This window comes from Podarcis bocagei (genome assembly GCF_964188305.1).
Source record: "Podarcis bocagei genome assembly, chromosome: Z".
In the NCBI taxonomy this organism is placed as follows: domain Eukaryota; kingdom Metazoa; phylum Chordata; class Lepidosauria; order Squamata; family Lacertidae; genus Podarcis; species Podarcis bocagei.
The window spans coordinates 13417715-13431398 of record NC_138140.1 but is presented as its reverse complement, the minus strand read 5'-3'; the positions used below and the strand labels follow the sequence as shown (position 1 = coordinate 13431398).

The 13684-nt window shown below is 44.9% G+C and overlaps 1 protein-coding gene and 1 long non-coding RNA gene across 9 annotated transcripts in view; one reads left to right on the top strand and one right to left on the bottom strand.

Annotated features, from left to right (window-relative positions):
- PNPLA7 (patatin like domain 7, lysophospholipase) overlaps positions 1-13684 on the top strand; it is a 115340-nt gene that overhangs the window by 32214 nt on the left and 69442 nt on the right. For all 8 annotated transcript variants that reach the window (XM_081180360.1, XM_081180359.1, XM_081180358.1 and 5 more), the window contains 4 exons: positions 892-969; positions 5400-5605; positions 7912-8043; positions 8727-8850. In XM_081180360.1, the coding sequence (XP_081036486.1) occupies positions 892-969; positions 5400-5605; positions 7912-8043; positions 8727-8850 (540 nt within the window). The remainder of the gene's footprint in view (positions 1-891; positions 970-5399; positions 5606-7911; positions 8044-8726; positions 8851-13684) is intronic.
- The window catches only part of LOC308579373, an 88539-nt gene that overhangs the window by 39850 nt on the left and 35005 nt on the right, over positions 1-13684 (bottom strand). The gene's annotated exons all lie outside the window — the stretch shown is intronic.

Sequence of the window (13684 nt, the reverse complement as noted above, 5' to 3'; positions counted from 1 at the left end):
CCATGGAGAAAATGTTTATCCAACCTCTGCTGGATGGGGAAATGAGCTTTGTCAAAAAGTGGCTTTAGTAATGATTTAAAAAAGTGGGGAGGAGATCTTTTCAACCTCCAAGAAATGTAGGATTTGCCATGCTTCATCCTTCAATCTCTTTTTAAACTTTGTAAGAAACATGACCTGCAATAAAATGTTCAGGGTTTCAGCTTTTTCATGCCCTTCTCCAGCATACTCCATTCCTTCCCTTCCTCCAGCAACACACAGTCAGCATTCTTCACTACTGAGCATGCTTAGTCCTCACTGACATGCTTTGAGTCGTTTCTTCTTCCCCTACCCAATGACTTTTTAAAATATTACCTGCAAACTCTGGGATTTTCCTCCAGGCCTGCTGATACCTCAGTCTCTGCACAGATGTGGGGTTTTTTTGCCTATGTAAGAGGGAGTTTGCACTGGTCTTCAACTGGTGGATTGGGACCCACTAGTGGGTCATGGCCAGATCTAATGTGTGGGTCACAACAGGAGGGCAATGTATGGTGGAATCTCAGCACAGCTGTGTGTGCCATCAGTGAGGATTGGGCCTTTGTGCCCAATGTTGCATCACTCCCTGTCACTATCTGAGCCAGCACCCAGAACTTACTCAATTTGCTATGGCTTTTAATGCCACTGTCTGCAACAACCCCAGATTAAAATTTAGTGCCTAGGAATGTTGACTGTGGGTGTTTCCCTCCACTTCTTATATATGACAAATAGATTATTTTAATCCAAGTCCACACACCACAGTGAGCAACCAGGACATCTTGGGAACTTAACTAGCCAGGATGTTGTTACCTCTCCACATCGCTTTTGATTTGCCAGCTTTCAATTTGACTGTGTGTGTCTCTTTTCTCACCCTCTTAGGACCCCTGCCTTTTGCATGGGAAAGTGACCCTGCATCAGGTTACCGCTGGGACAGTGGTGTCGAGGCAAGGTGACCAGGTGAGTCCCTGCATGCCACTTTCCTATGTGAGTCAAAACGTGGCTTGTGGGGAGCTTTACCTTCTCTGATCTCTAGGGTTCATTTTGAGTTGCCACTGTGCAGCCACATGAAGCTCCATTCAACCAGATCTTTTTTTTAAATGATATTTATTAAAAGTTTAACAATTACAGAAAAAGAGAAAAAAGGAAGACAGTAAAAAGTTACAATACAATACATCAAAGGAAAATGAAAACCAGAATAAGAAAGGGAAAAAAAAATCAGTACATCGAAGCAAAAAAGCAAAAACATTTAAAAACACATCCAATATTCCATATCTTTACTTTTCATTTACTTGTTTCCTCGACCTCCTCACACCTCCCTTTTTGTATTCTAGTTCAGTTAACTATTTCAGCAAATTCTTTCCATCTTTCTCAATTTTTGTTCTATAATTTATCTTAACAGTCTATCCTTCAATTTTTCCATTTTTGCCCATTATCAATCAACTTTTACTTAATTCTTTATTACATTTCTGCTAAAACCATATAACTTCATTCCAACATCCTTCTAGCATTCATTAATTTTGCAATATTTCTGTAAATATACTTTACAGAGCCAGTGTGGTGTAGTGGTTAAGAGCGGTAGTCTCGTAATCTGGAGAACCGGGTTCGAGTCTCCGCTCCTCCACATGCAGCTGCTGGGTGACCTTGGGCCAGTCACACTTCTTTGAAGTCTCTCAGCCCCACTCACCTCACAGAGTGTTTGTTGTGGGGGAGGAAGGGAAAGGAGAATGTTAGCCGCTTTCAGTGGCGTAGCGTGGGTTGTCAGCACCCGGGGCAAGGCAAGTAATTTGTGCCCCCTAACCCATGGATTTGCGCCCCCTAACCCCCAGATGTTGCGCCAGGTGCGGCCGACCCCCCCTGCACCCCCCACGCTACGCCACTGCTCCCATCCTCTCATAGCTGGAGGTGCCGGCGACTCAACCTGGGGCCTTTTGCAAGGAAAGCAGCGCTCTCCCATGCAGCCACGAACTGTAGTAGACCGGCTCCTTTGAGAAGCAAGGCGGCCTCGGCTGAGGGACGTGGCTGGTCTCTGCAGGGGAAGGAAAGGAAGAGACCGCGGGGTCTTTTTCTTCCAGGCATCCGTCCAAGAAGGAGCGCCTGCCTCTGGTTTAAACCTCGCTCACCAGAAGAGTTGCAGATCCAGCCGGGGCCGCGCGCGCTTTCCTGAGCGGGAAAGCAAATGCGGGGGAAAGTCTCCCGAGAGGCGCCCTCCCTGCTCTCAGAATGGCGGGATGATGAGAGGCGCCCTCTAAGGGACAAGAGACCCGGGAAATCCACCTCCCACTGAACTGAGCTGGGGTGGGGTGGGGACTTAATTGGAAAGAGGATCGCAGCTTCCTCGAAGGGAGCCTTTGACCTTGAAGCTTGCTGCTGGCAGGGTGGCTTTTTGTGGTCGCCCCAATTTGGGGCGCAAATACCCGGTGGCTTCGCCCCCAACCCCCGCGAAGATGCGGCTTGGGGGGCGCGCGCGTTTCCACCTGACTCTCTCCCTCGCCCCCTCCCTGGAGCGTTGCAGTGAGAAAGGGAGAGTCTCCCGCTCGGCTGCCGCTGTTTCTCTCCACGTGTCCGCCGCCAGAGGCAGCAGCGTCGGCGGCGGGCGGCCGTGCCTGTGCGAGTAAGTCTGGCGACGGAATGGTGGCGAGGTGCTGCGGCTGCCGCTGGGCCCTGGCGGTGCTGCCTCCCGGCGCGCTCTGCCTGGGCGCGGCGCTTAGCGGGCTCTTCAGCTTTGGCTTCTTGGCCGCGGCCCTGGTGCTACAGCCTGCGCCCGAGGCTCTTCGGAGACTCCGGAGGCGGCGAGCGCGCCCCCTCAGATGTTGCGCCCGGTGCGGCCGGCCCCCCCTGCACCCCCCACGCTACGCCACTGGCCGCTTTGAGACTCCTTAAAGGGAGTGAAAGGCGGGATATCAAATCCAAACTCTTCTTCTTCTTCTAATTTTTTTCCAATCTTCTTCCACGACTCTTCTCCCTGGTCTCGGATTCTGCCAGTCATTTCCGCCAATTCCATGTAGTCCATCAGCTTCATCTGCCATTCTTCCCTGGTGGGTAGATCTTGTGTCTTCCAGTGCTTTGCAATAAGTATTCTTGCTGCTGCTGTAGCATACATAAAGAAAGTTCTATCCTTCTTTGGCACCAATTGGCCGACCATGCCCAGGAGGAAGGCCTCTGGTTTCTTCAGGAAGGTATATTTAAATACCTTTTTCATTTCATTATAGATCATCAGTTTCATTACATTTCCAACATTTGTTATCAGGCAGATGATAAATTTTTGCAAGTTTGACTGGTGTTATGTACCACCTGTAAATCATTTTCATTAAATTCTCTTTTAAGGTATTACATGCCATAAACTTCATGCCAGTGATCCATAACTGTTCCCAGTCAGCCATCATGACAGGGCAAATCCACCTCTTTCTTTAGCATCTGTTAATATCTTAAATTTTATTCGAGGTTTCTTGCCCTGCCAGACAAATCTAGAGATATCTCTCTGCCACTTCTTGAAACAATCCATTTTATCCAAAATTTGCAAAGTTTGAAACAAAAACAGCATTCTTGGCAATACGTTCATTTTTATCGCAGCAATTCCGGCCTAGCAATGATAACTTCAAATTTGACCATATTTCTAGATCCTTTTTCACTTCAACCCAGCATTTTTCATAATTATCCTTAAATAAATTCACATTCTTAGCAGTCATATTAACCCCTAAGTATTTTACTTTCTTAACCAGTGTTAATCCTGTCTCTTTCTGGAACTTATCTCTCTCCATTTCCGTTAAGTTTTTCTCTAAGACTTTAGTTTTCATCTTACTCAACTTAAATCCTGCTACCTGACCAAATTCTTGAATCAATTCTAATACTCTTTTAGTGCTTGATTCTGGTTCCTGTAAAGTCAATACCAAGTCATCAGCAAATGCTTTCAATTTGTACTGTTTGGCTCCCACTTGTATACCTTTTACCAATTGGTCCCTTCTAATCATATTTAACAAAACCTCCAGGACCGAAATAAAGAGCAATGGAGAGATTGGGCAACCTTGTCGTGTTCCTTTCTCAATCTTAAATTCTTCCGTCACTACGTTGTTCACAATTAATTTAGCCTTCTGTTCTGAGTAAATTGCACCTATACCGTTTCCAAAACCTTGACCAACCCCCATCCCCAATAAATTCTTTTTCATAAAACTCCAAGAAATGTTGTCAAAGGCTTTCTCCACGTCCACAAATATCAAAACTGCTTTGGTACTTATCTTCACTTGTAGTTTTTCTAAGATATTAATTATATTCCTCGTATTGTCGGACAGGTGTCTGCCCGGGAGAAAGCCCGCTTGATCTTTATGAATTACTTCTGTTAGCGCCTTTTTTATCTTTTAGCCCTCTGGTGCCCTTTTCCCTTCCAATATTTCATTGCAGACTTCCTTTAAAGGTTGTATTAACCATTCTTTCAAAGATCTGTAATATCTAGAAGTCAGTCCATCCGGCCCTGGGGATTTACCCAGTTGCATATTCTGAATAGCCCCTTCTACTTCCTGTTCCGTTATTTTATAATTCAACATTAGCTTATTTTCCTGGGAAATTTGTTGTAGTCATTTGTTGTAGTCCATTCAACCAGATCACATCGCTGCCCCATCTTGCTTGGTATTTGCTACTCTGACAGGTGGCTACTCCAGGGTCTTGGGAAGAGAAAGGGATTTTTGTCTGCTGCCTCCTGGTCCTTTTAATGGAGAGACGGTGGGAACTGGACTTTCTGCGTGGAAAGCAGATGCTCCACCACTAAGCTCTGACCCTTTCCCAAAGTACATAAGAAGCTGCCTTGTATAGGGTCAGACCATCAGTCCATCTAGCTCTGTGTTGTCTACACTGACCAGCAGCAGCTCTCCATGGTTTGAGGCAGGGAGTCTTTTCCCAGACTGACCTGGAGATACTGGGGGTTGAACCTTGGAATATCTGTGTGTAAGGCAGATGCTATAGCACTCAGCTCTGGGCCTTGGCCTAAAGATGAAGTAAGAATTTAGTCCCCACAGTCCTGTATTTTACATAGGAACCTCTTAGGCTGGCTCATCTTGAGCCAGAGCATTGGTCCATCTAACTCAGTTCTGTTTATACTGACTGGCAGCAGCTCTCTACAGTTTGAGGCACTGAGTCTTTTCCCAGCTCTGTGTGGAAATGTTGGGGGTTGAACCTGAGTCCTTCAGCATGTAAAACTTGCACTTCTTCACGGAGCTATGGCTCTTCAACTCTTAGAATAGATATGGGGTAACCTTTAGCCCTCTAGGTGTTCTTGGACTGCAACTCCCACTGTAACACCACTCCCCCCATATAATCCACCCCTGGCTTTGACTTTGCAAACATAGAAACAGGTGGTACCTGATACAGAGGAACAGACTCTGCTTCTGCCCTTGCAGGATGTCAACATCCGATTTGTGATCTCAGGAATGCTTCATGTCTATCAGCGGAAGATTGACTCAGAGGAGGAGACCTGCCTGTTCATCACTCACCCTGGGGAGCTGGTGGGGCAGCTGGCTGCCCTTACGGGGGAGCCCCTCATCTTCACCATCAAGGCCAATCGCGATTGCAGCTTCCTGGCCATCTCCAAGTCGCACTTCTATGAGTGAGCCTTCTCCCCCATCTCCTTTGATGTGTTTGCAAGTATTGCTGGAGGAAGCTAGGAATTCTAAGCCTTGGTTGAATGAATCATACCTCTAGGCCAGTGCCCTCTTGATGCTTAAGACTGCAACTCCCATCAGTCCCAGCCAGCATGAACAGGGTTGGGGATGATGGGAGCTGAGACTCCTGTAGCATCTTGAGGGTATCACAATGGCTACATTAAAATCTTAAAGGCATAAAAGAATCAGGGTCGAGGTTAACAGCAGCACAAAACAGCAGGGCAGGAGTGAAGAAAGTCACCTACGTGACCAAAGGCACGAGTAAAGAGTTGTCTTGACCAGTTATCAAAAACCATTCAGTGACGGTGCAAGGTGCACTTTGGAGGAATCCTGGTTGCTCCTATGCACATAGCACTTCTGAGGTTTTTGCCAGGTACTGCTTAGGCACTTTCCAACCTATCTTTCCAACCTTAAGGACTAGCACCTTGCTTTTATTTATTTAAATGCCAGAATGCCAGATTCTGTATGCAGTGTTGTTTTCCATACGTGTACTGAAGCATTTACGTGTACAACGCACTTCATATGAACCTGATCAGAGCTTTGCTTGGCTCCCCTTTTGGTCTAGCTGCAGCCAATGCTCTGCCTCCCGAGCTTGAATGATGACCCATTCCTCTCCCAGAAAGCTTCTCCCTTCCCACTTCCTTCTTCCCCCAGTTGAGGCAAGGCTAAGTGCTGTGAGGGGGTAGTGGGAGGAAACAGTTCAAAGCCAGCCCTTGTCTCCAGCCCAGCTGTGGGACCAACTAAGGCAGCAGCCTGTTAGCAGTACCACGGCCCATCTTACCCTCTTGTCAGGGAGCTCTGCCACTGGGTGTGCCCCTGCCGTGGGATTTAAGTACCGGGCAGATGCCAGCTAATTACACCATTTCCCTGAACTCACAGCTGTGATTCAATAAATAAATGCTGGGTAGCATAGGGCAGGGGGCTTTTGAATCCCCCTTCCCAGTATCCAATTAAGCCATCACTAGGGGGCGTGGGAGCCACCAGGGAAGGCGGGAAGTTGTGAGATGTGTGGTGAGTTGCAAGCAAAAGGACCAGGAAGCCTTGGATCATGCCTTCCCCAGAAACCGACTGGTGGGAGCTTCGCCTTTTTATTTTTAAAATTCTTTCTATTAAACAACGAAAACAGACTATATGCAGAACAGGAAAAACAAACAAAACATTAACAATAAAATAATAATAAATTAAACACAAAGAGCTTTTGATGCCATTTTTGTCCCCCCCCCCCGTTTCTTTCAATCTAAGTTGCATTTTTATACCTCATTTATAATTTAATAATTGTACCCATCTCATTTACTCCTGATTTTTTCTTCTTCATTGGAGACTGCTGCTCCTTTTTGTGCATTGAGGATCATGACCCCCCCTGCCCCTCATCCTTTTCCTCTCGTAATTTGAGCACTGAGAGTGTGGCACACGCCCAAGTCTCTTAGTAGCCAGTGGCCATGAAAGGAAGCTGACTTGTATGGAGTCAGACCATCAGTCTATGTCTAGCTTAGTATTATCTACCCTGACCAGTAGTGGTAGCAGCTCTCCAAGAAAGTCTCTCCCAGTCCTGTCTGAAGATGCTGGGAATCAAACCTGGTAACTTCTGAATTCAAAATGGATCCTCTGTCACTGAGCTGTGGCTCTTCCCATATCTCCTGTGGTAAAGGATGCTGCTGCCTTGTTTTCTAGTATGTGTATGTTTACAACCTTACAGGCCGCAACCCTTTTTTGCTTTTCCAATTAATATAAATGGGTTGTAACAGAGTGAAATTTGAGACAAGCATACTTAAAAGGATAAAACAAGCCCCTGATTATTTGAAATGTTTATTGGCTGGTTTCTCATTCTACTCTGTATGCTTGACCTTAAAAAAACAAAACAAAACACTTCTTGTTTTTTTAAATATTTTATTACTGCATCTGCCTTAAGGGCCCCATTCAGTTTGAAAAGCAGAGTAATAACAGGGAAAGGAAAGGAAAATAAACGTAGCCCTTTCCAAAACGGTTCAGAATGCACTTGCCTCCCAAGCAATCCAGCAAACAGAAGTCAGGGTGACTCTGCCAGAGTTTAACTTTTTGAGGGGTGGGTGAATAGTGGAATCAAATTACCCAACAAAGCTAACAGAAGAGTTTTGGACTGGGTTTTTGGACCCTTCCTTCTCTTCCCTCTCTCCCTCCCACCCTCCCTTCCTTCCTAGGCAAATGGTGCAGTTAGCCATCTCTGTGCCCTCTGAGGCCCAGCACTTCCTAACTGCCAGACCTTGCCTTTCAGGATAATGCGGGAGCAACCCACTGTCGTGCTGGGTGTGGCTCATACAGTTGTGAAGCGGATGTCATCTTTTGTGAGGCAAATCGACTTTGCTCTGGATTGGATGGAAGTAGAAGCGGGACGGGCTGTTTATAGGTAGGGTGCATGCAAAATGGAAAGCTTGTGTACCCCTTTGCCCCCTCCCCCTGCAAAATGGGGGAACCTACCAAGTGGTCAAGCTTTTCTGTCCCTTGCAGGAGGCAATAGGGTAGATGTGGGGGAAAGCTGTGCAGAATAGGAGCATTTCCACATGAAAGTCTATAGAGAGGGGACTGCTATGAACACAAGCATGTATTGAAATACTTCCTTGCTTTAAAACCTCTTGAGCAAATTTGCCTAGGGATATGCTGAATGTCAAAAGGTGCATTAGTTTTGGCTTATTTTTGTTGCTCTTGTTTTCAAGCCTTTTGCATTTTGTGCATTTAAGGGAATTGTAATAAAAATTGTAAATTAAAATAAACTTGTGCGTGGAAAGCTAGTCTGTTTGTAGGATTCTGCCTGGGTCTTTTCTCTGACATCCAGGTTTTCCATGTGCAGGGAGTTCAAATACTCCCATGTATGTTTTTAAACAAAAATAGGAGGAGGTAGAAAAGTGACACAAACACGCAGTGGTCAAAAGCAGTACAGTCCCTGCAGGTTAGCTTCCTGTGGCTTTTCTGGCCCAGTCTATTGAATATTCCATAGACCTAGACTGCTCTGGGCCTGCCAGTAATCAGGCCAGAAATGGAGATTGTGCTTTTAGGGTCTTTCCCTCCTGTAACTGGTGTGTCCTTCCACAGGCAAGGGGACAACTCAGATTGCACCTACATTGTGCTGAACGGGCGGCTCCGCTCTGTCATCAGGATGGATGATGGGAAGAAGCAGCTGACGGGGGAATATGGCCGCGGTGACCTGATTGGCGTGGTAAGTTCCTCCTGGCTTGTGAATTAGATTGGGATTGAGACCTGTTTGAACTAAACCCATTTTCTGAGTTGTTGATGGCGCTGGAGGCAGCAGGTTTCAGTAGGAGCCTAAGCAGCTTGGCCTTTCCCTAAGGAATGAGTTGTTCAGGCTGAGGAGCCTATCCAGCTTTATAAAGCCAAATGGAATCCTATTGGTTCCCTTTGGGCCACCTGACCAGCCCCCAACAATGATGGGGAATCTGTGGCCCTCCAGATGTTGCTGGGCTACAGTGCTCATCATCCCTGACCACTGACCTTGGCTGAGCACGAATGGGTAGTTTTGCATCTTGTACGACTGGAACATTCAGTCATTTCCAGAACAAATGGGCAGTTGAGTAACCTGCCTTGAGAGGAGGCTGCTCGTTGTGTCACTGCATGGCTTGCTGTTCTGGGCTTTTCTTCTCCAATCAGGCATTCCCAGAACAGTGACATAAAGAAACTCAGGGCTTGTGCCAAGTAATAGCCTTCCTCTTTTGTGTTCTAGAGGTGAACCTCTTTGGGTTGTAAGAGTGAAGTCTCCATTTTGTTTGTAGGAACAATAGAAACTGCCTTATATTGAGTCGGCCCATCTTGCCCCGTAGTGCTGACTTGGCAATTGCTCTCCAGGGTTTCAGACAGGATCTCTCCCATCACTACCTAGAGATGCTGGAGATTGAACCTGTGGCTTTCTGCATGGTTTTAAAACATTCTTATTTTATATTTTAAAATCATACCTCTTATTGCCTGTGTTCTCAGATGTGCATTAGACTTCTAGAGATATATCCAATTAATGTTGCTTGGCTGCTGGAATCTACAATTAAACTTTGGGTTTTTTTTAAAAAAAGGCATGCTTCTTACATCTTAATAACCCCTTTTCAAAAATAACAAGCTCAAGCCTGACATTCTGGCTATAATATCTGTTCCAACAAGAGGTGTGCAATCTTTATAATGCGTCATGATCTTTTAAATGCCTCAACTCTGCTGGCAGCAGAATTAATTATGCACTGGAAGCAGGAATGGCGATTTTTCTTTTGCTTTAGTGGGCTGCGGAATTTATCGTATACTGCTGTGGAATATTGGTGTGTATGTGTGTAAAATTCATATAATTTCAAAGCGCAAAGTACTGCTGTCCCTGACAGCAAACTCTGAAGGAAAACAAAAGGTTTGAAAGGCACTTCCAGAGCAGTATTCAGCCCAGGAGCTGGTGATAAACTGCCACAAAGATTAAATTAAATTAGCAAGTACTGCATTGAGCCAGCTTGTGAGGCAGTGAATTTCATTTTACGCTTCAAGAGATAGAGGAGTATTATAGCCTGCTCTAAACATTCTGGTTAATTCAACTCATAAATATTAGCATGATGGGACAGCGCAGAGAGAGCAAGAACTGGCAGATCAGGCCATTCAAACTTGTTTTGGCCAGAATGCAAAGATCCACACTGCTAGGTCTATGCCCTGAAGATGAGGTTCCTTAGCTCATCCAGCGGAGCTTTTTTCCACTGCTGCCACTGAAGTGGGATTTAAGAATTAAGTTTGAGTCAGCACAGTTTGGGTCTAAAGTAGTTCATTGGAACCAGGCTGTGGAATGTTTTTGGTTTTTTTAATGGTTAAATTAAAGCATGTACCTCTCATCCGGTTACTGTTTTTATATCATTTCTGAAATCACCTCTCTTGGGCCATATTCACACCATACATTTAAAGTGCCTTTGTTTTTTGGGGTGGTGAGAGTGTTAGGAGATTCCTATACCCCTCACAGTGTTATAATTCCAAGAGCTCCCAGGAAAGAGGGATTGACAGTTAAAACAACTTTGGGAATTGTCCTCTTGCTGGCTTCTGGTATAGCAGATACAAGATGATCAAATTAGCTTCAGTTTAGAACTATGACATCCCAACAGAAGTGCAAATGTACAATGTATAAAACATTTGATGAGCTTGTATCTCATAAACTGATACAAAAGTTGGATCAACCATACTTTGTTATTACAGCAATCACAGTAGCAGCTCTCACCCTGAGGGTCAGTTAAAGCATCACAAAATCTAGATAAAGCTAAAAGCAGAAGGCGTGAATATGCTTTTCTACATCTGTTAGCTAATTATCTCAAAAATTTGACAATGTTTTTCACTATTCAAGAAACAGGGAGGGCTATTAGCTGATTTAAAGAATTTGTAACGGATTGGTTTTATTTCTGTAGTCTAAATAAACTAGCATAAAGCCAGAACTTCAGTAGAGATGGTACTTTTGAGAAATGTGGGAGAACATTAAGATAAGCACAAGCTACTTCTAATTTTAGAGAGATTTTTTTTAAATTTTAATCATTTTTTCCAGTAATGGCCAAGAACTAATATAGCCATCAGTATACAATAGAACTTTGCTAATGAAGAGTTGTCCCTGCTGGTTAATCAGCCGATCCTTTAGCGGACTAGTTTGCTGATCTTACCTTTTTTAAAAAATAAGTTTTTAAGGTGTACAGCCTTAGAGATAATCTATGATTCCAATTCAATCCATGATAAACTAATTGTGGTATTAATTCATTTTTTCTAATTTCTGATGAAATCCAAGCAGGACCAGTAGCTCAGACAGTCAAACTATCTTATTCATGAAAGGATGGGGAGATTAGCTCAACCCTCTGTGTGCCTGTTTAAAAATATATATTTATCATTCTGTTTTTGGCTTGGCACCCAAGATTTCTGAGCAATGAGCAGAGTTGATACTATAGGCAGTTGCAAAAGTTGTGCCCCTGCTATCCAAAGAACAGATTTGTTTTTAGGGCTTTTTATATTTTTAAAAATTGCTTCCAAATTCATCCTCTTTGTCCATTGTCGTCCTGATTTCAATGGAGAATCATAGAATTGTAAAGTTGGAAGGGATCCTTCAGGTCATCTCATCCAACCCCCTGCAATGCAGGAATCTCAACTAAAGCATCCGTGGCAGATGACCGTCAAACCTCTGCTTAAAAAACCTCCAAGGAAGGAGAAGGACAGGTGGGGAATTTCTGTGTTCCTTCAGATGTTGCTGGACTGCCAGCTCCCATCATGCCTGACCATCAGCTGCACTGGCTGGGCAACAACATCTGGTCTTGCTGCCCCTGTCACAATTCCACAGGTGTGCAAAATACTACTACTAGAGTGTTAGTGTGAGAATCAGTATGGGCTGTGGCCACTCAGAATATGGTTCTGTGCCAAGGTTTTTAATGCAGGAAAGTTGTGGGGGTCATTTTTGAGGACGAAATGCGTATACAACTGGGGGGGACCAAGTGGGCGAAGGCTGGATTAGGATTTTGAAATAGTGTATGTATATAATAAATCAAATTAGTCTTCATCTCCTGTTGGAACAGGGTAAACAGACCCAAATGGCAAGTGACGTCCATTCACTTAACAGAATCCATTAGTTGCTAAGCGCTGGACTGGCTCAAGTGTTCTTTCTCTCCATTCTTTCTGGGCTGCTACCGCTTCTCATGGGGCAGCCTGCCACCAAAAGCCAGGTCAGGTTCCGGCACTAGAAAATGTCAGCGCTTCCCTCAGGGCAGGGAGCAATGTCACTTCACTTAGCACGAGGTCTCATTAAATGATGACTCACTCTGTTCCTAGGTTTGAAAGTGATAAACAGGCAGTGGGAGCGCCATTTTTTTGTCGAAAGAAGGCATGGCCACATCTCTTCATTTCCTTAAAAAAACAGCATTGATCCATTTGATCTAAATGTTGGGTTATTGAAGACCTTTTGGAGAAGAGAGGCCTCCCCAAATGTGAGGTGAATTAGGCAGTTCTGCTGGCTCCTGTCAAACAGAGGCTCTTGTGAGTAAGAAATAGATCTTTATTCAGGAACGTAATGGTGTAGGTTCAGCGGCAGACACAGTCATGATTCAGAAGCAGGGCAAGAAGTTCAGAACTGGACAAAAGTGACACAAAATGTCCCATCAAGTTCCATCCCTCTTTCCACCAAGTTTTTAAAGACGAAGAGGTTCTCAATAGTGAGACTCTCACCTTTCAATAATGTTGTTCTTGCAAGTGTGTTCTCTGTCAGGGTGGATGAGTCTGCTGTCATCTGCAAAGGTGGTGCCAGGTTCTAAGTGACAATGCTTCACACTTTGGTTCAGTCATAACCACCTCCTGTCCAGCCCACTTCCCCTATCAACTAATCAAAGCCCTCTCCAGCCGCCCCAGGGGCTAGTATTCCTGCTCCATCTTGTTTCTCCTAACTTCAGAACATACAGTTTCCTGCGGTTTCAGGCAAGTATCTTCAGGCTTCTCAGACCCAGGACCCACTGTTAACCCAGGAACGCATTTGGGGACCCATTTCTTAATCTTTGACCATATATTTGCACGGTGGCAGTACTTCTGTTTTGACCCAGCTTGGATCAGGCCGCAGCCCCTAGCGCATCCTGATCAGTTGAAGACCTGTGGTTTAGGGCATTGCTTTCCAAACTTCTGATAGTTGAAGGATACTCACATGCATGTGGAGGATTCTCCCATCTCAGTTCAGCTTCCAAAGTCACACTTTGCTCTTACATTCGAGATGGTTTACCTGTAGAAATTGTGCATGGTATGTAGGAAGTGTACAGAGAAATTTCTCCCATAATGATAAAATGCACAGGAAACCACTTCTATACTGAGTCAGAACCTCATTGGTCCATCTATCTCAATATTGTCTGCACTGACTGGCAACACTCTCTGGTGCTGCTAGGGATTGAACCTGGGACATTTTGCTTGCAAAGCAGGTGTTTTACCCCTCAGCTATAGCCCTATCCCATGAAAGAGTTACACTATGAAATGTGATGAGAAGAAGGATTCAGGACAGCCAAAAGAAGTGACATCTTATAGTG